The sequence below is a fragment of the Charadrius vociferus genome, unplaced genomic scaffold (genome assembly GCF_000708025.1).
Source record: "Charadrius vociferus isolate BGI_N301 unplaced genomic scaffold, ASM70802v2 scaffold38, whole genome shotgun sequence".
Classification (NCBI taxonomy): Eukaryota; Metazoa; Chordata; class Aves; order Charadriiformes; family Charadriidae; genus Charadrius; species Charadrius vociferus.
This window is the reverse complement of record NW_009650176.1, coordinates 2,838,688-2,866,456: the sequence shown is the minus strand read 5'-3', so window position 1 is coordinate 2,866,456 and position 27,769 is coordinate 2,838,688. Positions and strand designations below refer to the sequence as shown.

The following is a 27,769-nucleotide window of genomic DNA, read 5'->3' as shown; positions in this document are numbered from 1 at the left end:
CTTCCCGTCGGCCGTCCCGTCCACCGGCCGCGGCCTCCTGGGCGGCTGTGAGCCCCGCCGCTTGCAGAAGCGGCCGCGCGGAGGCCAGGCTCGTCCTTCGGCTCCTGCAGCTCCTGTGGTGTTTTCCGCTGGTAGGAGTTGGTGGCAGCTGTGAACAGGGCACTTTGGGTAAGGAAAACTGAAGATTCTCGTTTCCCCGTAACGTACAGGTAAAGTGTTTTCTTAAGGGTGATGTCAAGTTTGTCCTAGGGTGTGTTTTCTTTTCCCAACGTCGTATGAAACTCGGCAAAAAAAAGTTCAGAAGGATCGTTCTTAACTACATTAGGCGCCTTGCTTTTAGCTTGCTGCTTTGAAACGTATAGCATTTGATAGCGTACTTTATATATTCTTTTTTGAGAGTTGCTTGTATTTCGTGGCACACTCCTATTTATGTATGAAAGGCGTAGCGTGCCTGGCTGTGCAAACGCTGTGGGCTCGGATTTGTAGGTTGGTTTTTTTTTTTTTTTTAAGTTACCCGCCGTTGCTTCTGCTTTCTCTGTAGGTGCAAGCACAAATGCACATGCCACCCTCTCAGCTGTATCTGCAGCCTATCGCCAGTTCCTAGCAACCGTTAAACTTTCAGCCTTCTTTTCAAGCTGTCTTCCTGCGAGTGCCCCATCGTGGCAACGCCATATCCTCCTTCTTCAGGACTCGGACACTTTGTCTCTGTTTACTTTAAAATTCAGTCTAGGGATTTCCATGTAGATAAGGGAATGTGCGATATCTAGATTTAGGTGAGGAGAAGTCACTACTCACGTGAAAATAATTCTAAGTTGCTTATGGGATGAAATATAGTATGTGTTGTCCCTGAATCTTTGCAGAGGCTCTGATGGGTAGCAAATACCTATTACATATATAAAAGTAGTATAATCAAGTTTACATGAACATGTGATGACTGCTTTTGCCACCCTGTATAAGCATCAGTTTCTCCAAATACACAGTGCCTTCAGCTTCCCGTGTATGATTACAGTGGCTGCTCATGGTAAATACTTCCCAGTTTTTTACACAGGCAACAAGTAAATGGCAATGACATTCTGCTGCTGCATTGATTTACTTCCATAAATATATAACGCATTATTTGGATGAGTAATTTTGACATTCTTTTGTAGGTAAGTTTCCTTACATTTGAATTTGAAGATGCCGCTCTTTGGGAATATTATTGTAATTAAACGGAATGGGACTGATGGAATTAGTTTTCCACTCACTGCAAGTTCTTGTTTATTTGGAAGGTGAGAATTAGTTGACTACTTGCATACATCAAAATAACATTTGGGATATTTTTTCCTGCAAAGTACATGTTTTAATACTTGCAAAAATAAATGTTTGTTTATTTGTGACTGATGTTCAGCGGAGGGGAAGTGATACTGGACTAAGGTTAATTGTAAGACTAGAAAGCTGAACATAATTTTTGTTACTGCTTTTTGTCCTTTCCTTGCCAGAACTGCTATTTTTTGTTAAAGTTTCTGGCCAAAGGAAATCTGGGGAAGAGATTGAAAGTAATACACAGTTGCCAAGCAAGTGATGGTATTCTTCTATCCAGAAGCAGTTTCCAGATAATTGGCTAGTGAAGAGAAATGAGGCACATGGCTTGTATTTGACTATCTTCATTACATCAGTGCTCTTCTCAATTTTAATTTTTTTTTGTTCTCCAAAATCTCAGTATTGGACTATGTCAGCCAATACACAGAATTAATATTAAAAATTAATAAGAACTTACACCTGCTTCTCCAATCTTGAAACTCGCTTTGACTTACACAGTTGAGTGACCGTGGGTTTTGAGCTTGATCCAGCTATTTTACGTTAAAAGATAAAAATCATATACCTGAACGGTACATGTTAAGACTTGACTAGGTGATCTTACTATTAATAGGCTTCAAATAAAATGTTTCTACTTCTCTTAACTAGGTCTGTTCAGCACTTTACTGGCTGATAGATATCTTGTATAACTGTAATTATTCAGTCCAGAATCAGATTCCATTGTGAAAGTCTCTGGGAATCACCCCAGTGTCAATAATACTGTTCTTTAGCTTCAGCAGAGTTGCCCAGACAGGTGATACTTAAAGATACAAACGTTAATTTCTGTTGGCTGCATCAGTGAGAGGTGTCAGGTACTTCTGTGAACACTACCTCTAGTATGATAGCTGATATGTTTGCTGCCTAAGACCCAACAACATGTCAAAAGCGTTAAGAGATTAGCTTGAAAAAAAAAAAAGAAAGAAAAAGTCTGTACTCTCAAAAACACAGCTTTCACTTACTAACAATTTCTAAGAAGGTAGAAGTGGCTATCCAGGTGAGACCAAAAGTCCATCTACACAGTATTCTGTCTCTGAGAGTGGTTAGTAACGAACGCGTAAGAGCAAGCTTAAGAGCGCCTGCTACTATATTCTAAAAATATTCCGCAGGTCTTTGGTAGCTTTGAAGTCAGGAAACAGGTAATTTCAAACCACCAGATATCTGGTGTAGACATGTCTCTTTTGACTTGTTGTGAACTGCTTTTTTTCAGAATTTTGATATTTCACATGTTTTTCTGGTATGGATTCTCTAAGGTAGAAGCGTGAGCTCCTGTTATTTTTCGCTACAGTTGAAAGACTTGGGTAGTTCATTTTCTTCATATTCTCAAATTTAAGAGAGTAGTGTGATGCTGTACGATTATTAGCTGAAAAGTTGGGAAATCACTTAATTCTATAGCAGCTAGATTTTTCCTTCTTTTGTGTGTCTTGAAACTCAAATTATATTTTTACCCGCAGGAGAACAGAATGTGATATTCGCATCCAGTTGCCTCAGGTCTCGAAAGAACATTGTAAAATTGAAGTAAATGAAAACAAGGAGGTAAGATATGCATATTTTAATGATATATGCATTGCATCGTTGCATCTCAGCAGACTACTGAAATGTTTGTTTTATTTTTAGGCAATATTGACTAATTTAAGTACAGTAAATCCTACGCAGCTGAATGGTGCTTGTTTTCAGCAGCCTGTACCTCTGAAGCATGGAGATGTGTTAACTATTATTGATCGTTCTTTCAGGTAAGTGGCAATGACAAACTGTTAACGCCTCAATCCTAGAATGTGTTCTGCAGGCAAACAATGCAGAGTGCTTTATGGACGCCTGCTCTTACTGGTGCTTGAAGATACAGAAGATGAATGTAGATAAGTGGGAAAAATTAAAACGTCATTTTACCATCTTGAGAAACAGAAGTTAATCTAGTTTATTTCATATTTCTTTACAAAGTATTAAGAGACCTTCTTCAGAAGGCAGGATCGCTTAAAGATATTTTTGTTCTTGCCAGTTTTATATTACGTTAAGCCAAACCAATAAAGATAGAATTCTCTAGAGAGATCGTTTTGATTTGGTTTCAAGGGTAGTCAGTTTTAGGGGGAAATTAAGAAATATTTTGATGTAGTTAAAGCCCTTAAAACTGTTATTTGTGTATCGCTGGGAGTGGACAACTGTTGCTAGGTCATTTATCTTAATAATGGGAATTCAGTCATCAGCTATTTGACAAAAATGATAGTCTTAATTTTTAATTATTTCTTCCAGATTTGAATATCCTCTCCAATCAACTCCAAGAAAGAGGCGTTCTAGGACTCCAAAAGATGAAACGCTGCAGGTAATTTTGTGGCAATTTGTTACAAGTATGTTGGTATTAGTAGTGATACAATGTTCTGTTTCATTGGCCTGTTTTCTTCTTAGGAGTAATTTTTCAGCCATAGACTGTCTTTCTGACTGAAAGTACAAGTAAACTCCTTCAGATAAATACTTTTTAAAAAATTAATAATTTATTAATTTTAGACTTGCAGTTGCTGGTAGTAGGTAATTAATAATCTATGATGTTACTAATACAGGTAAGCTATTAAAAATTAATCCTTAGTTTTTTCAAAGAGAAGGTGGGATGCAGGAAATACAGAGTATGGGCATTGGATATTCTTGTACTTTAAATGGGGAAGATTGCTCTAGAGAATAAGCATTCTTTTTTTCAAAAATAATCTGTTGTTCTATGAGCTAGTACACTAACGTATTGTTGGAATTAATAAATATCAAACTAAACCTATCTTTTAATAATTTATTTTCATTAGTTTCTTTTTTTTTTTTTTGTTCTCAGCAAAACTTTCTCCCTTAAAAGGGATAGTGTTAGTTTGTGAGTACTGTGGCTATGGAAAGTTGCGGGGGGGGTGGGGGTGTTATGTTATAGTTCTGTTATTTAAATAAAAATCATCCAGTAGGTCTGGTAAGAAGGAGAGATTCAAATGTGCCTGTATATTTTCTTATGTACAGTTGCTTTTAGAGCTAATAATTTCAATGATAAAACAGGACATAAACTCTTGCCTTCTAGAGCCTCAAATGTGTATTGGTGAATGTTCTTAAACTTTGAAATATTCTAGGGTTTCTTTTGAATACTATTAAGGCTCTTTAGTAAACAATGCATATGCTTTTATAAATCTAGTGTTTTTCAATGTCCAGTTGAAAGCTAAACTGTAAAATATTTGTTGCTCTGCTGTAATATTGTACAAATTTACAGGTTCTTCATGTTCAGCATTTTTTTTTTTCAGCAGGTGGCAGAAGTGGAATCATTACACAAACAAACTTCAAGACCTAAAAGTCTTCATGCTTCAGGTTGGTACCTGGTTTATGGGGAATTTTTTTTTCTTCCTCCTTAACTGCATTTATTCCTAGCATAAGAGGAAAAACAAGGTTGAAAAAAGCAAAAGAAATGCATTTTAAGACTTTTCAATCTGACTACAATACACCTTGTTATGTCAGTGTACTATCTTACCATACTTAGATGCTGTGATTTACGACGGCGAAGTCCTGCCAGGAGAAATCCACTTAATTGCATCCTGACAAATGGGCAGTAACAGCCTGGAATTGGCAAAATCCACATATACTGCTTTAAGTCAGTTGTGCAAATTCAGTTTATGATGATTGTGGCTGAGAAAGGAGTTCAGTACACCAGCATTGCAAAGGCAATACAAATGTCGGTTCCAACTGATATGTGAAACAATTGCGTATTACATTTTACTTTTCAGCAGTATCAAACATATAACATGGCAAATTCACCTTTGTGATTAAAATTTGCCTTGCAGTTCTCTGCTGACCTACAAAACAGCTAGATCCCTTTTGAGCAAATAATGCATTATCTCATGTATTCTTTCCCAATAAGAAATTGAAACCGGTATAATTTTAGAGATATATGGGAAGGGTTAATTTTGCTCATAGAAATAATAGTTTACAATAGCTATTTTGTACAGGCCCAGTAAAAATCTTCTAGAGCTACTAAGTCTGGGTAGTTATAGGCCATGGACTGGTTAAATGGCAGGACTCCACCTTCCCATCCTTCTTGTTTTAAGTAATGCTACTTTCATGGGAATATACAAGGTTTCTTAGATGGAGACTATTTATCTACAGACAGGTTTGTTGTTTGTGACACATTTGTTCCAGTGCAAAAAACCCATGGTATTTCAAAGTGTTCCATTTCAGTGTGGTGTTGTAAGCGCATCTGTATTCACAGGATTTGGGTAATAGGTTCCCCAATGCTGTCCTACAATGCAAGTCTTTGCTTCGTTGTTCTGTCAACTTTAATGGAACAGCTTGTCAGCTCAGTAAAGAAAACAGTGATGTACTTGTTTGCAATTGGGTAAAAGCTTTCATAGAAAGATCTAATTTCCTGTTCTTTCCTATGTCTCTCTTCTCCCCCTCACTCCTTTTCCTGGAAGATAGTTGTCAGGCTTTTCCTTGTATGTCAGAGTTTGTACCTTCATCTTTGCATGGGCTATTTCCCATCACAATTAAGAAAAATCAACATGTATCAGCATTTGTTTCAGCAGATGTTCATGCTGACATAAAGTAGTGTTTAGAAATACACTTTGTAGATGTATAGATGCACACAAGGTCTCAGCTTCTTGTGGCTGAGAAAGACACCTCTTATCAGATGAACTCTGTTAGCTTGCGTACACCCCTTGGTCACGGAAAAAGCAAAGTGAAGCATGCTACTGCATAGCTTCCTTGGATACAGTTCACAGATTGCAGTGGAATGGCTGCACACATGCAGTCACTTGCTTTGTCTCATCTGGAAAGTGGCAGCTGTGCTTCATTGCCTGGCTTTACCCTAAAGAAGGATTGCCACAGCTTAAGGAATATAGCGCCTCTGTAAGCACAGGACAGAAAGCAGACTAAATAGCGGTAAGCCGATATCAATGGTGGCTTAATTCTATGCTCATACATTTGTCTCATGGCAGCCCCAAAAGATGTATATGAGCCATTGATTCTGAAGAAAAGCAAAAGCATGAAATACCAAGTGCCTTACCTAAATATGTGATAAATTCCAGATTACAACTTTAAAATTTATGTTAAACCGTTCAATACTAATGCTTCTGTTATAAGATAAATTATTACTGTTTAAAGCTTTATTTACAGTACTGTATCCTGGACCTTGGTTGACTGTCTTGGGAGAGGAAAGGAAGGAATTTTTATCTGTGTTTATGGAACTCTTATTTGTGGTTCTGCAGTTTTTAGGTAATTCTGCATCTGTATTACTTTTTGTTTTGTTTTGCTTTACTTTGTAGATAATGCTGAGTGGGAAGAAAAAAATGCCAATGAAAGTAAACAAAGTACAGAGGAAAATATTTCCAGAGCTTTACCCATCAAACTACAAACACCCAAATCTGCACACAGAATACATCAATCTATTAAGCAAAATGAAATGTCTCCCTTTAGTAAACTTTATGAAAAACTGAAACGAGAGATGAAAGTGAAAAAATTGCTGCAGGAGGGAAATGTATCTCAACAGTCTGCAAAAGAAGATGGTAGGATGGTAGAACCAAGTGCTCAGATTTCATCATCAAATTGTGTTTACGATCTGGGAAGCCTGACTAAAGAAAAAGAAATAGACAAAAGTGAAAATATTGAAGAAAGTAAAATAAAAGTAAAGCAAGAAGTAATCAACTCAGAATTTAACCAGATCTTAGCTGTAGGAAGTGCTACCAGGAAGAGTTTTACCAGAAGTCCTCGAACTTCTGTTTCAAAGGAGGTGTCAAGAGATGTTGGTAAAAGTCACTCGCAGGATCATAAGGAGCTAAGCACACCAGGCAAATCTAAAGGTACTGAAGTTACAACCACACCCAGTAAGGAGGATGATGGAAATGGAAATGCAGCATTTTTACTGAAGCAGTGCTCTATAGAATGTTTGGATTATACAGATAAAAGTAAAATATACGGCTCTGCAATAGAATTAGATAAACTAGCACAAACAACTAACACAACAAATGTTCTGTCTACACCAAGGCCCAAAAGGAAGAGTCCTCGGTCTCATTTCATATCACCTACCAAAGAAACTAGTGGAGTGAATCCTGCAGATACAGATGCTCCAACAACTCCAAAACGTGTGTTGTTGAAACGTAAATCTTTTTCAGAAATTGCAGCTGAAACTCAAAGGCAAGATTCAGTGTGCAGAAACGATAGCCTCAAACAACTGCCTTTGGCAGAAAATAAATGCTTAAAACAAAGACGGAATAGTAAACAACACACACCAGGAAAACCTGTAAAAGAAGTAGTGCTGAAAGAAATTTGTGATCAGGCAAACTTTGTTACCTCAACAGAGGGACATTCTGAAACTCCTGCCTCTTTCTCTAATTCCAAGAGTCCCAGAAGAAATAACAGGCAAAGTAAAAAATTATTAAACAAAAGTGTCCATTCAGAGACACTGGCTTCAGAAGAGTTAACGTCAGAACTGGCATCTCCTGCTAGTCAGAAATCTGACTCTGGAAGAAAAAGAGGTGCGCCAAGGACGTCTGGACTGCTAACTGAAAAATCTTTGGAGACAAATGCTGTTCAAGAACATCGTGATAAGACTACGGACAGAAAAGAGAGTGGAACTAAAGAAGAGCTGGCCGCAAAGGGGTATCATCAGAAACAAGATTTGGAAGATGCCAGTGTTATGAGACCTCGTAGACTGTCATCAAAGAGAAGGTCTTCTGGAAGTGCTACTGTACCGAAAGACGATGAAGCAGTCTCAGAACTGAATATTTCTGGCGTGTTGGCTGAAGAAGAATCAGGTAAATATGCTTAATCCCCTGCCTCATTGTTTTTGTACGTGACAAATTCTCATAGTGTTTTTATGAGAATTTTTCCACTTACATAAAATGTAGAACTCATTGCTGACTTTAGTTGTGCAATATTTATTATGTAATCATATTTGACTAAAAATACACAATAATATGCATAAAAGTTTACTCAATTGAATCTATTTCTCTTTAAGGTAAGTTACCTTCTGATATGTTTCCAACTTTAAAATGCGAGAGTAAGCACTGTTTTCTATATGGGTTAAAATGTTGACCTTGGATTCTTGGATATATAGAAATATTTTCAGTTGTTATTTTTAGGCAAGACAAAGAGAGTATCTCAGAAGAGGAAAAGTGGCGATTTGTTACCTCAGCCTTTAGGAAAAAAGAAGAGAGTATCTTTCGGTGGCCAGCTAAGTCCAGAACTTTTTGATAAAAGTTTGCCTCCCAACTCGCCCCTTAAAAAAGGTGCGACTCCTGCCAGACTGAGCCTGCCGTTTGGAAACTCGCCGCGTGCTGTTCTCAAAAAGGCTCAGGGATTGAAGCGCTTTGCAGTCCAGGTAAACATTAAGAGTAATGAAGTTGTTAAGACAGTTAATGTGAACAGAATTTATAACTTCTAAGACTTCTAAAAATTAAAAATTAGTAGTGAACCTGGTTAGATGTATGTTGGGAAGTGGAAATTTTAATTGCAAATTTGAAATCAGCATTTTTTTTACTTCTCCATTGTGGGAGAGGGCTTAGTTTACCCTTTATATCTACTTGTCTTTATACAGGAGGTGTGTTTTTATTCACCTCACAAACTATTGCTCATTCTCATGCATATGTAGGAATATATTTCTGTTGGTGCTTAGCAGCAGTGTCTACAAACTCCAGTTTACCATAAATAACAGAAAACAGAACAGTAGTTTGTTGGCAGACTGTGCAAGCTACTGCCACGTAGTTTGGCTAGAAGTTTGAAAACATTTCCTGTTGATTTAAACTAATTAAAATATGCGTAGTGTACTTGGTGTGAACAAAACTTTGAATAAAGTGGAATTATGAAATCAGTTAATTCAATTGAATTTGCATGTGTTTTGTGAGACTTTTGAAATTTAAAACTTGTTACAAGTTCGTTTTCATAGAATGACATTTAAGGCTTTTTCAAATGATCTGATGATATTTCATATTATTGTATTTACTTGTTAGAGATGTCGATGGGTGTTTGCAGTTCAGGTATGTGCAGTAACATTTTATCTTTATGTATTTTTTTTTTCTACCAGGAACTTTCTGAACATTTGCTGAAAGAAAAAATGTCACCAAAAAATTCGCCATCCCGGAAGTCCCCAGCTGCCTTATCCCCTGCCTCTGGGAAGGCAACACCTAAATTGACTTTAGGCTCTCCAGCCCCTTACATAAAAGGACGTTTCTCTGTTTCTCACATCACAACACCGTTACCGATTGCAGAAGAGAAGGATGCTGTTGCAGAAGATGTGAATACCAATGAGAAAAATGGTGCCCGAGTGAGAACGCCTAAATCTTCTCACATTAACGAAGATGGTAAAACCTCTTTAACAGCCACACCTGACAAATTAACGAGAAGTGCACAACTTGCTTTGAAGGTCACGCCCATGAAGAGGAGAAGTGGGGCTGTAGCAGTTATCAATTCAAAAAGAAGAAGTGGTGCCTCTAGTGCCAATTTACTAGGTTTGTTTCAGCAGTTAATTTTTAATATTAATTTTAGTTCTTTAAAATACAGGAACAAAACTGAAGTAGGCCTATTTTGTCACGCAGAGGCCACCAAAGGATTGGCGTATCTTCTGATGCTTGTTGGTCTTGTTGGAAACCACTGGGAATTGCAAAGTATTATTCCCTCATATTCATAAAGCAAATTACTAAAGCATATATAAAACTGTATTTAGAACACGAATGTTAATGTTCAGAAGTTGAAACATGATAGAATTAAAGTTCTGCTTGCAAAGTTAGTTGCAATAGTGATCCTTCAAGTCCTTCAAGTTCACGTAGTATTAAACTAAATCAAATTCTATCCATTACACCGGTTTAGATTTGAAAACATGCCTTTATAGCCATCTAGCTTCAGTTTGTTTTCTTTGTACCTACAACTTTGGTTCACAACCGTTGTCCATGGACTGGACTGACTTTAATGTTTACAGTGGTATATAACAGATATAATTAAAAAATAGGATAACTGGGTGTTAATATGAATATGTTGAAATCGAACATTTGAATTTGAATGTTGAACACTAATTTGAAGTAGTTTTAACAGCATTGGAAACATTAAGATGGGGGAGCTCTGGTTCTTGAAATTTTTATCGTTGAAGAAACTTACAGATAAGGTGTCTTTGTCATCTGTTGTTGCAAATTAAATCAATTTGACTTTTTCAAAAACAAATTTAAAGCTTCCCATCAACACCACCATTCACTCAGGAATTTTTATTGCTCTTTACTATCTCCATTCTTTGTGGTGTCATTTGAAAATTTTGAACAACATACTACATACAATGTCCCAATGATGGTCTCATGATTATTATTACACAATGAGATAAAATCAGAAGCTTTCACAGTACATCCTGGTTAATATAGCTGAAAGTGGTATTAGTCTTTTAGTGAAATAAGTGGGGGTTTTTTTCAGTGGTTTTGGTTGGTCCATTGATTTTAATAGCTGCAGAGTACTTCACAAATATTAATGACATACTGTTTTTTACCAACCCTTTGTAATGTCTAAGTGGTTTAATATCAGTGCATCAGTTTCTTCAGTAATATGAGAAGAACACCACAGTTCTTAAAAAAATTTTGGATATCTACTTTGTATCCAAAATAAAATTTGCACTTCCAGTGCTTTTTCAGATAATTTCCTGCATGGTTGGCATTTTTTTATGTATCCTGAACTCCCTAGCAATGACAGCTCTTCAAAGTTATTTTTTTTTATTTACTAATCCCAGCTTGCACAGCAATTCTGACAAGAGAATAATAATATCATTTTCTTCAGGAATGACATTCCCCTTTTTATGTCTACTTAAAAAAAGTAATTGTTTCTTATATATGATCCTTATCTTCTCATAGCCTATTTCTGAAGTAAACAAAGTAGATGTCCTACCAACTTACAGCTTCATTTATTACACAGCTGTAAGTAATTCCCCTATTCCTCTACTGTGTACAGAATGATGCTGTGATAATGGTAACTTTGCTTTGGGATTTTTCAGAATATGTTATAACAATAACGTGATGTAAGAAAAAATATGGAAGGTCTGTGTCAGTCTAAATGGTGTAAGCAATATAAAAAAATAATTTCCTGACTACAAAATTCCTTGGGAAGGTGGTGAAAGATAAGCTCGACATGTTTCACTTAGAAGTCATTTCTCTGATGCTACATCTCATGTCCCAGCAGGGAAAAATTCAGGCATATTAATGAATAAGACTGAAAGTTCCTATTGGGAAAATTTATTTCCTTACAAAAAAAAATTAGGTCAGAATTGGGTCAGCATTCAGCTCCAGGATCTAACATCTATTTGATGCTTTATGAAGCTTTTAGTTGTTGTTTTCTTGTGGAAAGCTATACTGGGTACTTGGACACTTGCTAAACTTCAGCTGAAATTGGGTCTTCCAATTGAAAGCGTTTCACAGAGCACTTTAGTATTGGTATTGTCAGGTGATACAACAACTGCTTTCCTATGGCTGACTGCAGCAAATCCATTGGAATCATAAAGAAATAATTGTGAACTTCCATTTATACAGATGAAGATTAAAGTGGTTATTTCTTTTTTGCTTTCTAGTTGTAAAATCTTGGGCAGAAGTGGTAAAATTAGGTGTCGCAAGACCACAGTCAAAGACCGCTAAAAAAAGTGTCCGAAAAGGAAGATCCCTAAAGAAGATAACCCAATCGCCAAAGGTATTGTTTTTCTTTTTTCATGTTTCTTTTTTTTTGTTTTTGTATAACCACAAAACAGCTTGTAGGTATTTTGCTATAGTATGATGTTAAATGGGTGTTGATGTCTTTGTCACAACATATAAGAAATGTAGTTTTTATATAAAAGGAATCTTTGTTTGCTGACTTTTTTTGTTATTTTTCCCCTCTGCAGACTCCAGAAAGAAAAATAAAAGGTCATTGTAGTACAGGTCATGCAGAGTCACCTGCTACAATAGTTGTAGGTAGAGCTTATTCCACCACAATCAGAACAGCTGGACAAGTCCCTAAAGTGGTAAAAAATCCTATTTTGAAGCTAAACATGAACATGGATGAAAGCTTCACAGGTAAGTTTAAAATCTGTTGCTCGCTTTTCCAACTGTGCAGTTCTTTTGTCAAAGCATGTGCTCATTTCTCTAAATATAATTTATAGGAATGACTGAAATGTTTCAAACTCCAGAAAATAAGAGTGGAAAATCATTACCTTTGGCCACTGTTCAGAAGACTGATTTTACACCAACATGTACTGCAGCAGAAATTTCTGAATTGCACACTCCTGAAGAATCTGGTACGTTTGTTACGTGAAACAAAAGGAAATGTTTCAGTAAAATTAGGGGTAGTGGTGTGTCTGCTACTTGAGACAGTGAGTAGTCTCTGCCTAGGCAGGCTTGATGTATAGAGATGAAGCATCTGGCAACCCCTAAAAGGAACCATTGATTTTTATCGCGTATTAAAAGACATTTTTGTAGTTCCAGTTAATTTTGTGATAGCTGTTATTCTCTTATTTGTTCTATTTGGTGTGAAACTTCAAGGTGTTGAAGTATTGTTTCAGGCAAGTCTTGCGCTGAAGCACTATACTTCCTTAATCAGTTGTCTCTGGCTACATCTAAGTCCAGTGACAAAGTTTTATGCCAGGGAGCAGTTATTGTCTAGTCTTGCAGAAAAAGTCTATTTAAAATTCTATTGAATTTAAAAGTCTATTTAAAATAAATAGTGTCAGGTTAAGAGGATTTGTATTAAGATGGTAATTTGTCGTGCATCTCTTGCTAATAACCTTGCATACCAGTCATTGTGTCCCTGTATAACTCAGAACTCTTGAGGTTAAAGTTCTGTTTTCTTAAGAACTTAACAAAACTGAGCATCTACTGAAACACCAAGAAAAATCAAGGATAAATCCTCCAGTATTTAAAATAAAAATAGTTGAAATGTATTTGGGTTTATTTCAGATGTTGTGGAAGATAGGCTTAGATATAACAAACCTCGTTATAACTTCAGAAGGAAGTCTAGTAAAAAATGTTTTCTTTGAAAAGAAGAATGACTATAGTGATCTTCATCCACTTGAAAACGTCTGTTGTCAGCTGTTATTTATCCTGTTATTTAGTGCTTTCCTTAAACCGGTGGGCAAGCAGGCTGGATGAGCAATAGGCTAATGGGTTGTGTTCAAAAAGTTATAGCAAATGGGGTTCCATCAGGCTGGTGGCCAGTCACCGGTGGGGTCCCCCAGGGCTCAATTTTAGGGCCAGTGCTCTTTAATGTTTTTATAAATGATCTGGACACAGGAATCAAATGTTCATTAAGTTTGCTGATGATACTAAACAAGGAGGAGCTGCAGACTTCCTTGAGGGTAGAGGATTTATAGAGAGATCTTGATAGACAAGAGAGCTGAGCAATCAGCTAATGTATGAAGTTTAAGAAGAGCAAGTGCCAGATTCTCCACCTGGGATGGGGTACTCCTGGTTATACATACAAATTAGGGGATGAGACGCTGGAAAGAAGACCCACGGAAAGAGATCTGGGGGTTTGGGTTGATGGTAAGCTCAACATGAGTCAACAGGGTTCCCTGGGAGCCAAAAGGGCCAGCCATGTCCTGGGGTGCAACAAGCACAGCATAGCTAGCCGGTCGAGGGCTGGAGCACCTCTCCTATGAGAAGAGGCTGAGAGAGTTGGGGCTGTTCAGCCTGGGGAAGAGAAGGCTCCGGGGAGACCTTATTGCGGCCTTCCAGTGCCTAAAGGGGCTCCAGGAGAGCTGGGGAGGGACTTTTTACAGGGGCATGGAGTGATAGGAGGAGGGGGAATGGCTATAAACTGGAAGAGGGCAGGTTTAGATTAAACATTAGGAAGAAGTATTTCACTGTGAGGGTGGTGAGGCACTGGCACAGGTTGCCCAGAGAGGTTGTTGAGGCCCCATCCCTGGAGGAGTTCAAGGCCAGGCTGGAGGGGGCCTTGGGCAACCTGGGCTGGTGGGAGGTGTCCCTGCCCATGGCAGGGGGGTTGGGACTTGATGATCTTCAAGGGCCTTTCCAACCTAAACCATTCTATGATTGTCCCACTCTGCACGGCACTGAGGCAGCCCCACCTCGAGTGGTGTGTGTGGTTTTGGACACCTCAATATAAGAAGGACATCAAACTATTACAGTGTGTTCAGAGGTTTCTTCAGCTTGGAGAAGAGAAGGCTGAGGCGTGACCTCATCACAGTCTACAACTTCCTCAAGGCAGGCTGCGGAATGGGAGGCGTTGATCTCTGAGCAGTGATAGGACACAAGGAAATGGAATGAAGCTGCATCAGGGCAAGTCCAGGTTGGACATTAGGAAAAGGTTCTTCACAGAGAGAGTGGTTGGTCACTGGAACAGGCTCCCTAGGGAAGTGGTCACAGCACCAAACCTGTCAGAGTTCAAGGAGTGTCTGGATGATGCTCTTAGTCATGTGGTTTAGTTTTAGGTAGTCCTGTGAGGAGCAGGTGGTTGGAGTCGATGATCCTTGTGGGTCTGTTCCAACTCGAGGTATTCTACGATACAAATTTTACAAAAATCTCTTGTCATTTTTTTCTTCCTTTGTGTCAGAAAGGTCAAATGTGTTCTTTAATGTAAAAATTTCTGATCTATGTCTGTTATTGCTTAAAAACACAAAAGAAACTGCACTAAAAAACTTGTACTACTAGAAATTTTAGGGACAACAGAGAATGCTAATTTTAAATCAAATAAGAAAAAAAAATTCTTATGGTCAGTTTTTTAAATGCATGTTGTGCCTTGTCAAAGCTAATTACCAAATCAATTGTTGATGCATACTTCTGGATTTTGGTTTCTAGAAGGCTCAAGGTGTTTGAATCCATTTTACTTAGTTATACAGCAGTTAGAATGCTTGGATTTTCTGCTTAATTCTTTTTCCAAATTACATATATCTACTACTTATTGCAGGAGAGATGATGGTGTCACCGTTAAGTAGTTCAGATGCTTCAGAACAGAAACAAGACAGTCCAGGCATTTGTCACTTGCTGAGAAAGGAGTCTCTAAACTCTGTGTTTGATGCAATAGCCACAAAAACTCCTGAAAAAAGAAAAGCTATACTGGAAGAAGATAGTAGTATGGATCGTTTGTCAATAATTCCAGCAAAACAAGCATGTCGGGTGAAATCAGGAAGTAAAAGGAGTACTCCAAAGCAGAAGTTGGAGCCAGCTGAGGTCATGTCAGGCATCAAGCAGCTTTTAAGGACCCCAGAGCAAAGGTCAGAACCAGCAGAGGCCTTGTCAGGCATCAAGCAGCTCATGAAGACTCCAAAGAGGAAGTTGGAGCCTTTAGAGGCTTTGTCGGGCATCAAGCAGCTCATGAAGACCCCGAAGCAGAAGCCGGAGCCTGTAGAGGCTTTGTCGGGCATCAAGCAGCTCATGAAGACCCCGAAGCAGAAGCCGGAGCCTGTAGAGGCTTTGTCGGGCATCAAGCAGCTCATGAAGACCCCGAAGCAGAAGCCGGAGCCTGTAGAGGCTTTGTTGGGCATCAAGCAGCTCATGAAGACCCCGAAGCAGAAGCCGGAGCCTGTAGAGGCTTTGTCGGGCATCAAGCAGCTCATGAAGACCCCGAAGCAGAAGTTGGAGCCTGTAGAAGATTTGCTGGGCATTAAGCAGCTCATGAGGACGCCACAGCAAAAGCCAGAACCAGTTGAGGTCCTGTCAGGCGTCAAGCAGCTCTTGAGGACCCCACAGCAAGAGTTGGAACCTATCACAGATGAACCTGCCTTTAAAAGATTGCTGAAGACTCCAATAGAAAAAAGGGAAGGAGTGAAAGATGTGGCAGGTGTTACTTTAATCAAGAAAACTCCAAAGTTGAAGTATCAACCAGTAGAAGACATGATTGGTGTCAGCCGTATTTTCAAGACACCAAAGGAAAAAGTTGAACCCATAGAAGATGTGTTTGGTATTAGTAGACTAGTGAAGACTCCGAGAGAGAAGTATCAACCAGTTGACGATTTTGTGGGTCTGCAAAGGCTTATGGCAGAACCCAGGCAGAAATGTTCTGATTTTGAAGTGGACTATGTTGGAGTTCCAGAAATGTTTGATACACCAGAGGAAATGAAGGTAAAATACTGTCTTTAGCGTTTGGAAGGAATGTATTTAGACCTTGAAGCCTGTGGTGTAAATGAATTCTCGGCTTCTGAGTGTGTCATCTTGTATGTAACAACACTTCAAATATGTCATGCCCATAACCTCTTGAGGAAAAGATACCTTCTAGAAAAACACCTCCTGTTGATTTGAAAACTGTAAAGTTGACAGTCTTTGTTTTTTCTTGATAGCTTTGTCCAGGTGAATGCCCCTCTGCTAGAAGACATAGCTTATTACAAATTTGAATCCGAGCACTTTCTTTTTTCTGGTCACTTGTTCCTGTTACGTTTAAAGCACCCTTTAACTTGCTTACAAACTTTAGTCAAATTCTTTCTCAGCCTTCCTTTTCACAAGCAAGGCATATGGTTGGTTTTTTTTTAATTTTGTACAGCTGCTTCATACACTATAGATTAAATTTTAAGCTCTCTTTTTCCTTGCGCATCCAAAAGTGTTGAGCATTTGACAAAATATGTTACCATGTGATCAGCTGATAGCTCCCTATGCCCCTAAGTCTTTCATTCATTGCTTCCTGAATGCATGAGTATTTTATAGAGATAGCTTTATTGCTGTACATTTGCCTATGTTAATTAATATGTATTTTCTTTGAAGGAACCCTCCCTAAGTAGTTACTGAGGTTGCTGTGGATGACCATTCTGACCTTATAATTCACAGCTTCATCATTCTTGTCATTTGTGAATTTTATTAGTATTGATTTTTATGTTCATTCCCAGATCCATAGGTAAAATGTTGAGTATCACTGGGCTTAGTGTTCATCAGTGTAGAACTACAATAGACCACTACAAAATACTCAAATGATTGAGCTTCCATACTGCAGATTCCTTTTGAGCACTCATTTAAACACTTTTGAGCCAATTTAATTAATACTTTTTTTAAATCTATGCAGTGTTTGTTATCTTTCACTTTAAAAACGGCCACAATAGCTCAGATGTCAAGTATTAGGTTTGATTTTTTTTCTCTGTGTGTGTGCCAATTTAAAATAACGGATGCAGTTACAAAACTAACTTGATTTCATTTTTAGCAGAAAGTATTTGACAAGACTTTCTTCAACTGTTACTATACATTAATTTTGTGTTGGCTGGCTCCATTATTTCTTGTCCTGTCAGACGTGTATTTATTGATTATTGTTTATTCCCTCAGGTCAGATCAGTAAGTGTTATGGATTCTATGCAAGAAGATACTGCACCTCCTTGTACTAATTCCAGCCATAAATTTGGTAAGTACAAATACTTTTTCTTTAACTAGGGGAATAATGAATATACAAGGTAATATATGTTGTTATAAAGTTTTAACATATGTTTTAAAAATTTCAAAAATATACAGTGCAAAGCGTGCATAGCTCATGGTATTTGGTGTTCATCCCTAATGAACACTGGGCTCTGGAATTATCCTGGTGTAGAAGCAGCAGTGTAGTAGTCTGGTGTGGTAATGTTGACATCTCCAAACATACTCATGTAAAAACCTGATGTTAAGGTCTCAATTTAAAATTTTTTTAAGAACATAGCTTAAACCTATTAATACTACCCACTAAATAAGGCAAACATCTTTGGTCAGAAGCCTGGCCTTTAGTCTAGGAGTTGGTTAAAATAATTATTTATTTGTTTTTAAATTAAGAATATTAAGCGTGATTTGTTTGAGCAAGGTGACTCTGTCAGGAAAATCGAAACTCACAGATACTTTGATCAGTCATAGTAATATAAAACTTCTGTTTGTGCTCTTTTCTATGTAAAAACTTTGAACGGGGGAAAAAACATAATTTAGAAGACAAAGGAAATATTTCACATGGTGAAGATTCTCAACAGAAGGAATCAACTAGTGAACACCAGTCTACCCAGAGACCAAAAAGGGGCAGACCGCGGAAGACAGTATGTTCTGCTTCAGCAAAGCAGTGTGAAAAGGATTTGAATTTAAAAGCATTGCAAGGTCTGGAAAAAAAAAGCACGCAAGAGGAGGCAGGAGAGATCAGTACTTCAACTCCAGCAGCTAAAAATGAAGGAAGAGGAAGGAGAACAAACAGTTGCATACGAGAAGAAATTGTTTCAAAGCACCCTGATCAAGAAAAAGTTGAAACTGTTTCACATGTGGAACCGCACGGACCTACTCAAAGACCAGGAAGAGGTAAAAGGAAAGAAGCAAAGGAGGTAAAGCATCCAAGTGAGAATGTTGAGTCTTGTGGCAAAGATTCTTCAGTGCTATGCAAAGAACCTGCAAATATGAAACAGACTTTGCAGAAGGATGGCATCAATGACATATTAGAAACTGCAGATGATCCAACCATAAAGACAGTAAGTGTATCTAGTAGCATTCAAAATGAAAATTGTCAGCTACAAACAGATGTAAAAACATCTGAAAGCAAATCTAATGACGGTGGTATAGAAGATAGGGAAGAAATGCTTCTGTCACCTGGGAAGAGGTTTAGAGGAGTAAAAAAAGTAGAAAACACAGAACCACTGATTCCACCTAAAAGAGGAAGAAGAGCTAGAAATGACCAAGTTAAGCAAGCTTCTTCAGAGGACATTCATGGAACAACAAGGAAGCTTCGCAAAGACCCAGCAGCAAAGATGATACAGAGAGATGAACGAACTTTTGACAAAGATACTGAGACTGCCACAGCAGAAGTATCTGAAAATGGAACTAAACTAGGAATACAGATAACGGAGAAAAGAGTTAAGTCTTTAAGAAGCGCTAGAAAGCACTCAACTGAAGTAAAAGCAGACAGTTGTGGGATGGGACTTGAAAAGATACGAAACATTCCAAAAACCGAGGAAACTTCAGCTGAAACTGATGCTGAAACACACTCATGTATCACAAATGAGATTAAAGTATCTCAGGGAGATGAAACGGAAAATGCTCAGGAAAATACCACAGAGGCATCTCAAAGATTAAAGGCAGAGTCACCTTCTGGAGAGGCAAATGAAAACCCGGTCACTGCTCTGAACTTGGAAGCAAACAGAAGTACAGTACAAGAAACAAATCGAACTAGAAACAGGAGAGGCAAAAATGGCTCTTTGGAGAAAAAGCATGATGAATTTGCCGAAGATATAAACAGCCTAGAACTAATTACTCCCCAAAATAAGTCAGAAGCAGAAATGGATGAATCTTCTCTCAAAGATTCTTTGAGCTCTATTTGTGTCAAAAATACATACCAAGTCACGAAGGACCAGAACGACCCAGCTGGCACATCAATACCTGCTGCAAACAGTGACAGTCTTGCTCGTGGCCGTCAAAAGTGGACAAGAAATGAACAGGGAATACTTAAACCAAACCAAACTGAAGTCCTGCAAGAGAATGAAACACAAACAAATCAAATTGCATGTAGAAGAGGCAGAGGTAGAAAAGTTACTTTTGAACCTGAAGAAGCCAGTTCCAAAGCAGTTGGAGGAAAAAGGAGTTTTCCTGGGGATGACAAAGATGGTCAACATGAGACTTCAGAAAATCCTTCTTTACAAGTAAGGAGGAGCAGACGAAAGCAAGTTGATTCCGTGCCACAGATAGCTTGTTCTACCTTTATGGGAAAACAAACTTTAATTGCAGATCACAGTAAAGATGAGGCTTTTGTAAAGGAGCAAGATTCGTCTTTGGGAGCTACTCCCTCTTCAACAGAAGACAATCCACTGAGACGAGGGAAAAGACGAGAGGTTGCTGCAGCATCACAAACATCTAGATCTCTTTCTATCAGAACAAGACGTGGGTTTCTAGAAGGTGATGATAAAAAGATGGCTGTGAGAGAAGATCAAAATCCAGCTTTGGGAAATGAAACTTTGCAGGCAAAAGCAAATGCATCAGCAAGGGACAAAAGGAAAAAGATTGATCTAGCAGCAGAGGCAAAAAGTTCATCTTCTCTCCAGAGAAAATGTGGCTTGTCAGAAACCGATGATAAAGAGGAGAGTACTAATGAAGAACAAAATACGCCTTTGGAAACAGCGTCCTGTGCAAAAGAGAAGCCATTAGGAAGGGGAAGAAAGAAAGAAACTGCTCTGGCATCACATACAACTAATAACATTTCTCTTAGAGGAAAAAGTGTTTTGCCAGCAGATAATGGTAGGGAAGAAGCCCCTAAAGAAGACAAAAATGTTCAGTTAGAAACTTTTGATTTATCTGTAAAAGAAAATCAACTGAGAAAAGGCAGCAGGAAAGAAATTGCTGTTTTGTTAGAACCCATAAGTTCTACTTCTATGCAGGGAAAATGGGTCTTATCAAAAGGAAGTGGTGGAAGGAATAATTATGGGGAAGCAAAAAAGCTGATTTTGGAAAATTGTACTTCCCAAGAAAAAATGGATCTTTCAAAAGGGAACTCAAGGCAAACAATCCCTTCGCTGGCTGTTAGTTCCACCTCACTTCAAGGTTTGCCAGAAGATGGTAAGAACGAAACTCCTGAAGAACAACAGGGTAAACTTTTGGACATAGCTCCATCTGCAAAAGGAAATCCATCAAGAGTGGGCAGAAAGACAAGAATTTCTTCCAAATCTGAAGAACCTAGTTCTACTTTTCTCAGGGAAAAACCTGTCTTGCCCAGAGGTAGAGGTCAAAAGAGGATTCTTAAAGAAGGTGAAGATACATCTCTAGAAAATAATTCATCCCAGGAAAAAACAAGGCAATTGAGGAATAAAAGGAAAAAGATAGAATTCACATCAGAGGCAGCTACTGCTATTTGTAAAAATGGCCACTTGCCAGAAAATGATAACACTTCAGAAACTCAGAGTGCGTGTTTGACATCCACTGGTTCCGAAAAGTATAATCAGTCTGGAAAAGGAAAAGAGGTTGACCCTACACAACAGGCAACTTCCACTTCTCGCAGAAGAAAATGTCAGTTGCCAGCAGATGATTTAGCATCCAAAAAATTAAAATCAGGTAAGGCAAGAATTTGCTTCCTGTTCTCTAAGTATAGCAAAGTTATTTATAGATATAACAATAATGTGTGCAAAACTTCAGTATTACTGTGGGCTGCCATGCTTTAACATAGATAGAGAGAGTAGGTCTTCAATATAGCAAGAAGACTGAAGTAAATAAGGTCTATGTTATCCTATGTTATCTTATATAAACAAGATGTTTTTCCTAAGTAGAAGGGATTGGATTTATGGGATATGACGTGGGGTCTTCCTCTGTTGGGGTATTCAAATGTTTTCATGCTCTCTTATAATACATTCTGTCTCAATCCATAACAATGAATTATAGCTTAGAGTAAATACAGCAACTAGCTTACATGCAGAAGATGGTGGTAATGGCAGAACATGATAATCACATGTTTGTAGCACCCGTTGTTCATCTTGTTTTCTCCTAAATACAATCTAAGCTCCTGCTTTTACGTCTCTACGTTGTGGAGTACCTTAACTAGTCATGAACTGTTTTTTGAAGTTGATGCTAGAAGGGGTTAAAGCTAAAAAGACAGCAAAACTTCCCCGTGTCTCCCATTTCCTCCTTTACTGTTTTGCTTTCCCCTAGCCTGTAGAACTCTTGCTGCAGACATCTAAAATATTCCCTACAATTTTCAGCTTGATGTGATGTAACTTAAAAACCACCATGATGCAATTAGAAAATATTATCAAATAAATGTGTGCAAATAGAAATAACAGTGAACTGTTAGAGCTACATATTGAGGAATTTCCTGCCAAAACGTGTTAAAAACTTTGTTGGGATTTGACTGTGCCCTTTGTTTCATTTCTCTTTGGCTCTTTCCCTTTTCTGTTGCATGTGTGTATCCTCATGTAGTATAAACATCTGTTTTTGCCATGTATCTGTCTTCATTTACTGAGTTTTCTTTTGTTTCCCTTTACACACTTGCTAGTTTCTTCTTCCTGCTGCTGATGCATGTACTTGCCAAACAATTGATCGCTTCCGATATACTACGTGCCCAGGTAGCTTCTTTTCCAGGGAGGTCATCTTACCCCACATGGATTTTAGTGACAGTTTCTATGTCTGGTGCTTGGGTTGATGCTTCTCTCTTGGAGCAGCTTAACTTTTCTGTGCTATCTAGGTACTTACATAGGTGTCCGGTCTTTACAGTTAATAGCCTGAGATTTCACCTTTATCTGGACCATAAGTTAGTTACTATATACTCATTTTGGTAGGATTTTTCTTCCATGCTGGATGTATTTTAGTTTTACATATCAGTGGAAAGAATTTTAGCGAAAATGGTAGCTAATTGGGTTTGGTGCTCTCATTAATGTTAACCTACTTTCAGAAATAGCTGTAAGTCCTCAGGGATCTATCTTAAAGGATATTGGATGTGCATAAGTATGGGGTTTGTAACGGGTTTGTTGAATTCATAGATGTAATCTTTGGAATGTAGTCATTAGGGACATTTCCTTTAAAAACAATCTAACTGAAGATTAAATTTTATATAAAATGTTTGATTTATGATAAAAAATTTACACATTTTTTTTTTGTGTACAAATAGAGAATGATGAAAATAGATTGCTGCAAAAAGGAAAAAGAAGCAAAACTAAAGAAGATCTTGTCAAAGAGTCTGTAAGGGCTACTCGGACTGCAGAAGGGACGGACAGGAGGACAAGATCAAGCACAAGAACAAGTGCAAGAACAAGAAAATAGGCTTAACAGTCACAGAACCAGTTTTTAAATCAATTCAGTAATTAAATTGCAGGTTTTTAATGTGAATTGACTTGCACTCAGATTTTTAAACTCAGATTTTTAAGCTCAGATTGTATAAAGCAATCACTGAACTATAATATCAAAATATATTTAAGGTGCTTACAGATGCGACATAGATATCTGTTTTAATAGGTTTGTCTATGTGTAGTGGTTCCTAAACCATGGGGTGCTTATGCGAAGCTGCAAACATAAAAATAAATCTTTTCGTAACAGTATTTATCCCTCTATTTCTGTTAATCAGTACAGCAGTCAGGAAGCCATATTGCTTTACTGCCAGTGTAATTGTAAGCTAATTTCTGCTTAAATTTTCATGTGCTTAAGTCTTTTTTTATTTCATTGCAGTTCTGTAAATATTCTTTAAAAACCTATAGATGTATTAGCGGAATTATTATGCTGAAATTTTTATATTTTTTTTTAAAAAACATAAGTTCATTGTACTTAAAAGTGCAGATTTTTAAGACATTAAATTTGTGAACAATTTGGGACTTGTGTGTTTTCTGTTCTTCAGAACAGTTACGAGTGTATACTTACTACTGTCCTCTTACAAGTGTCTTTCAAAGGCTGATTCTCTCTAGCCACACGGCATGGTTTTGAAAGTGCGCCGTGGATCTTCTGCAGTGCAGACGCTTCTCTTGTAAAGACGGCCGGACTGTGCAGCACTTCTGTGTGTAAGTGAGCGCTGGTAAGAGACAGGAGTAGTGAGTGTACGAAGGCGTGATGTTGCCCCTTTTCATAGAGTTAATTAAATGTGGAGTAGCAGTTTGGAGACCGTTTTTGGAGATTGGTGTCTGCAGTGTGAGGTAGTAGCAGTGTGCATTTGCCTTCAAGGCTGGGGCCTTCCTGTTACTGCAGAAAGGGGTAAAACTCCTCTGGGGCATCTGACTTTTGTGCACTATTAAGACCAGAATTAAAAGTCCACATTTTTATCTAGTCTGTGAGGAGTTACAGATGTTTCTACGGAAGGACAGTTGGATGCTATGTTTGGATGTTCTTTGCCAGCTCTTCTTTTTGGGAATGATAATGAATGGCACTTCCTTCAGGTGAGTTCTCATTTGTGAAGACTGTAGTTCTATCCCTTCAAAATCCAAAATAGCCAGATTAAGTAATGAATGCATTGGATGCTGTCCAGGCATTCAGAGCTCAGATGTGATATGATATGAAGGATTTTTTTAAAGTATTTTTTAATATGTGGAATGTGCTGTGTCCATATCTGTATTTTCTTAAATGCTTTGGGCACTTTATCCTGTTATAGTGCACTATTTTCTTCTAGACTTCAATTCTGGTGTGTAGATTTGGAAGTGTAAGATGCTGTAGATCTCGTCATATTTTCAAATTAGTTCATGAATCGTGCATGTATTTGCTGTACTGTAGTTAAATGCTTTCCACTGATCAGGACCAGTGGATGGTCTATTCCTTTAGAAATAGTAGCAACCCCCAAACTTTTTTGTGGTTAGAGTTGGCACATGGTGATGGTTATTGCTATAGGATTGAGGAGTCTTCTCCAGCTTTAATTTAAACCTTCCAGATGTGAGGAACATCTTTACTCAGAGTGTTTAATGGATCTATGGCACAGGATCTTCCTAACTTTCAGGTCACGTGGTTTCATGCATCTTGTCACAGCGACTCTGGCAGTAGGTCTGGACTGTTACTCTCCCAAGAGTTTTTCAGAATCATACCTGTTTTATTGGATCTATATTTATACTAAGCCCCAGCAGGCTGAGGAACTTCTCCAGTTTCCTCTCACCTTACGAAAGGGTGGTCTTTTTCCCCTTGTGCTTAGTTCATGGCTCGAAGTCTACTTAACTGCAAAACAGACTCCAAAACTCCACCTTTCATGAACCTAACGCTCTATCAGCCCCTACTGGCTGCTTCCTAGAAGTATCCCCTGTTGTTTTCAGCGAAGCCCGCAGACTATAGCCATCCACTGATGCACTGAAGGGATTTAGCATTTGTAACCCCTGGAAGTTAACGTATAGGGGATCGTTTTGTCAGAGCCCCACTATCACTATAGTGCACTTTAGGAGGTTAAAAAAACCCTAAAACACCAAAGTGTTGCAGACACGGCTGTAGGCTTAAGCTCATAAGCTATGCTATTTGAAAGTTGTGCTAAAAGGAAGATTTTATTGTTAATGTTGATGATGTAGCATTTCTTACCCTCTTTCCCAGCATCTGACATTCTTATGGAAAAGAGGGTCATTGTCTCCTAGCTGAATGTTTTGCAGAAGATGGCTAGATCTCAGCAGAGAACAAAGACAGGAAGAATTAGTGACGCACATTATCAAAGAACAACGTCCAGAGAAAATGAAATCCTGAACATGGTATCAAGGTGAACGCGTTGGAGAGCACTGCTGTATGTGTCATTGTATTCATCTGTGTATCTTAAGTTGCAGAGGATCTTTCTGTTTGGAGAACTCTCCTTTTCCTTGGCGTTCAGCTCCTTGAGAACTCATTTCTGCACTTGTATCCTGTTCGCTGATCCCTCTGAATGACGGTTTCTGCTCAGATCTTGGCGTTTCTGCTCAACTGCTGCTCAGCTTTCACACTGATGTTTCAACTGAACCATAAGGAGTTTTTCCTACTGCCTGTCCTGATTGCAGAAATACAGCAAGCTCTCCTTATTTTGGCTCGGTAGCCTTCGCTATGACGTGTGGATATAAAGAGGAAATACAGTAATGCTTTAACCTGAGGCTTTTGAAGTAAGTACCCTTCTTCCAGGTGAGCCCCACAGGCTCGATGGATTTTGAGCTCGCATCTGTACGTTTTTCTCTCTTCTCACATAAGAGAATCAAGTGGCTGTACCTCTTTTTTCAGGCTGATATCAATCCGTAGTTACTCAAGGCAATATTTCTGGCCTAATGCTAAATCAAAGTCTTAAGGCAGAAGCCAAGACTGTTTTTCCAGAACAGAAAACAGTGCTGAAGGCTATTGCTCTGAGAAAACGCTCCATGTTTAATTGTGTAACACACAACCGTGTTTCTTAACAATTAACAGTGGGTCACATAATCTTCTCTAATTTAGATAGTAAGCATTGAGTGGGGAAGCATCCTCCGTACCGAAAGAGAACTAAGCCTTGCGTTAGTACATTGAGGTGCGCTGCCAGAGAACGCTGGGGAAGCTTCCACCACTGCCTTGAAGTGGTTGTGGTGTTTTTCATTTCAGCCCTGCTGCCACAGCGGTAAACCGTGGCACATTGGCAACCTGGGGCTGCTGAGCTACTGCGCGTAATTCTGAATATCAAGGCACCTAATGCATGTTCAGCGTAAGAACTAGCTGTGATTGATTGGAGACAGATGCCTGAGCGCCTCCGGTACGATGGGTTAATGTGTTGAGAGTACTTGGAGAGTGCTTTGCAATTTACATGCCAGTTCTGGAACTCTCAGCTGCAAATAGGGTAGAAGAGGGTGTGTTGACCTTTTTGTGCAGAATTGTGCATAGCAAATAGATAGCCAGTGAGATAAGCAGAGCAGTGTATTCACTGAGTGGTCTTATATGCAAAAAAGATATCATATATATACCTGCATATGGAGATATATCCAGTGCACAGGAGAATAAAAGACAAGAAACTTCGCAGCACAATAGATACTTCACAGCAATGTCAGAATACGTTCAGTCTCAACTGTGATTTCATCTAAGCCTGCATTGGCACTCAGCTTTTCAGATAGATGAGAAATGGCTATACTGTTCTTGATTAGCCACAACTACTGGATTCGGTGTTTCCCTTCCGAGGGAACTTGTAATCAGGTCCCCATTCTTGGGGTAATGGAAGCTGGGGGTATTTTAGCTAATGGAAATAAATGAAGCAGTTTGGACCTTGAAGCCTGCTTAGTCACAGCTGGCTCTTCCAAATCCAGTCGGAGGTCTGTACCTCCCAGTGCTTTTTATTTCAGGTGGTGCTCAGAGCTGAGCTGGCTCTCTGCATTCATCCTCCAACCTCCAGACTTACAGTCAGAAGTTTTAAGTGTTGTGACGATACGTCTCTGACCAATTCAGCTGCTGTCAGCACAAGTCTGCTGATGAGCTTAGGGCTGACAAACTGTGCTGGAATCCAGAGTGTCGCCGTATGTGCTCTCAGCAGTGCAGTGCCGTGGTGGCCGAGCTCGCTCTGCACGCGGCTAATAGGGCTTATTGGTTTGTGCTCCACTCCACAAGAAAGCAACTGCTCTGTGTTTGTTTTGTGTTGAGCAGCTAATGCCTGCTCTAACTAAATGGACTTTAAACACCTGCATAATAACTAAAAAATTGTCCATAACTTAATAGCTGGCTGTGTCTGCTGAGACACCAGAGAAGACAATGTTTCTCTTAACAAAATAGGTCCTAATGGCCTATTTGGACAGTCCAAGAAATTCCCTCCAAAAGATGATTGTTGGTTTTGTCCTCTTACTCTAAAAACCATCCTAGTCCTAATTGACACCAACAGAGCGCCGTACGCTGTGGAAGCTTACCTGTTTCGGAATTGATTTAAGACAATATCTGTTATTGTCTCATGTTACAGAACCAGAGATTCTACATGTTACAGTAAGGGCTTTAAAGAAGATTTTAAACTGAAGTGTTTTGTGGCTCGGATTTGACAAGTAAACCAAAAAATATTTCACTTTTTGAATAAGATTTGAAGATCAGCTGTGTATGCACTTCATTCTCAGAAGGAGCAGAAGCAGTGATTTGGAGTAAATCACATATATTTAACACAGGGTGGGGGTCAACAGCAGGGTGAAAAAAATGGTAAAAAAAATTGACCCAGGCAATATAAATAACATCAGAAGTAGAAGGTG

The 27,769-nt window shown here is 38.6% G+C and overlaps 1 protein-coding gene across 1 annotated transcript in view; it reads left to right on the top strand.

The window, feature by feature from the left end:
- The first annotated feature begins 1,176 nt into the window (after nt 1-1,176).
- Nucleotides 1,177-27,769, top strand: part of MKI67 (marker of proliferation Ki-67) — a 50,505-nt gene continuing 23,912 nt past the window's right edge. The window contains exons 1-12 of the mRNA XM_009892746.1: nt 1,177-1,268; nt 2,787-2,868; nt 2,950-3,065; nt 3,580-3,649; nt 7,064-8,090; nt 8,418-8,656; nt 9,359-9,635; nt 11,870-11,985; nt 12,317-12,347; nt 15,196-15,982; nt 16,136-16,349; nt 18,437-20,432. Of these exons, the coding sequence (XP_009891048.1) occupies nt 1,177-1,268; nt 2,787-2,868; nt 2,950-3,065; nt 3,580-3,649; nt 7,064-8,090; nt 8,418-8,656; nt 9,359-9,635; nt 11,870-11,985; nt 12,317-12,347; nt 15,196-15,982; nt 16,136-16,349; nt 18,437-20,432 (5,047 nt within the window). The remainder of the gene's footprint in view (nt 1,269-2,786; nt 2,869-2,949; nt 3,066-3,579; nt 3,650-7,063; nt 8,091-8,417; nt 8,657-9,358; nt 9,636-11,869; nt 11,986-12,316; nt 12,348-15,195; nt 15,983-16,135; nt 16,350-18,436; nt 20,433-27,769) is intronic.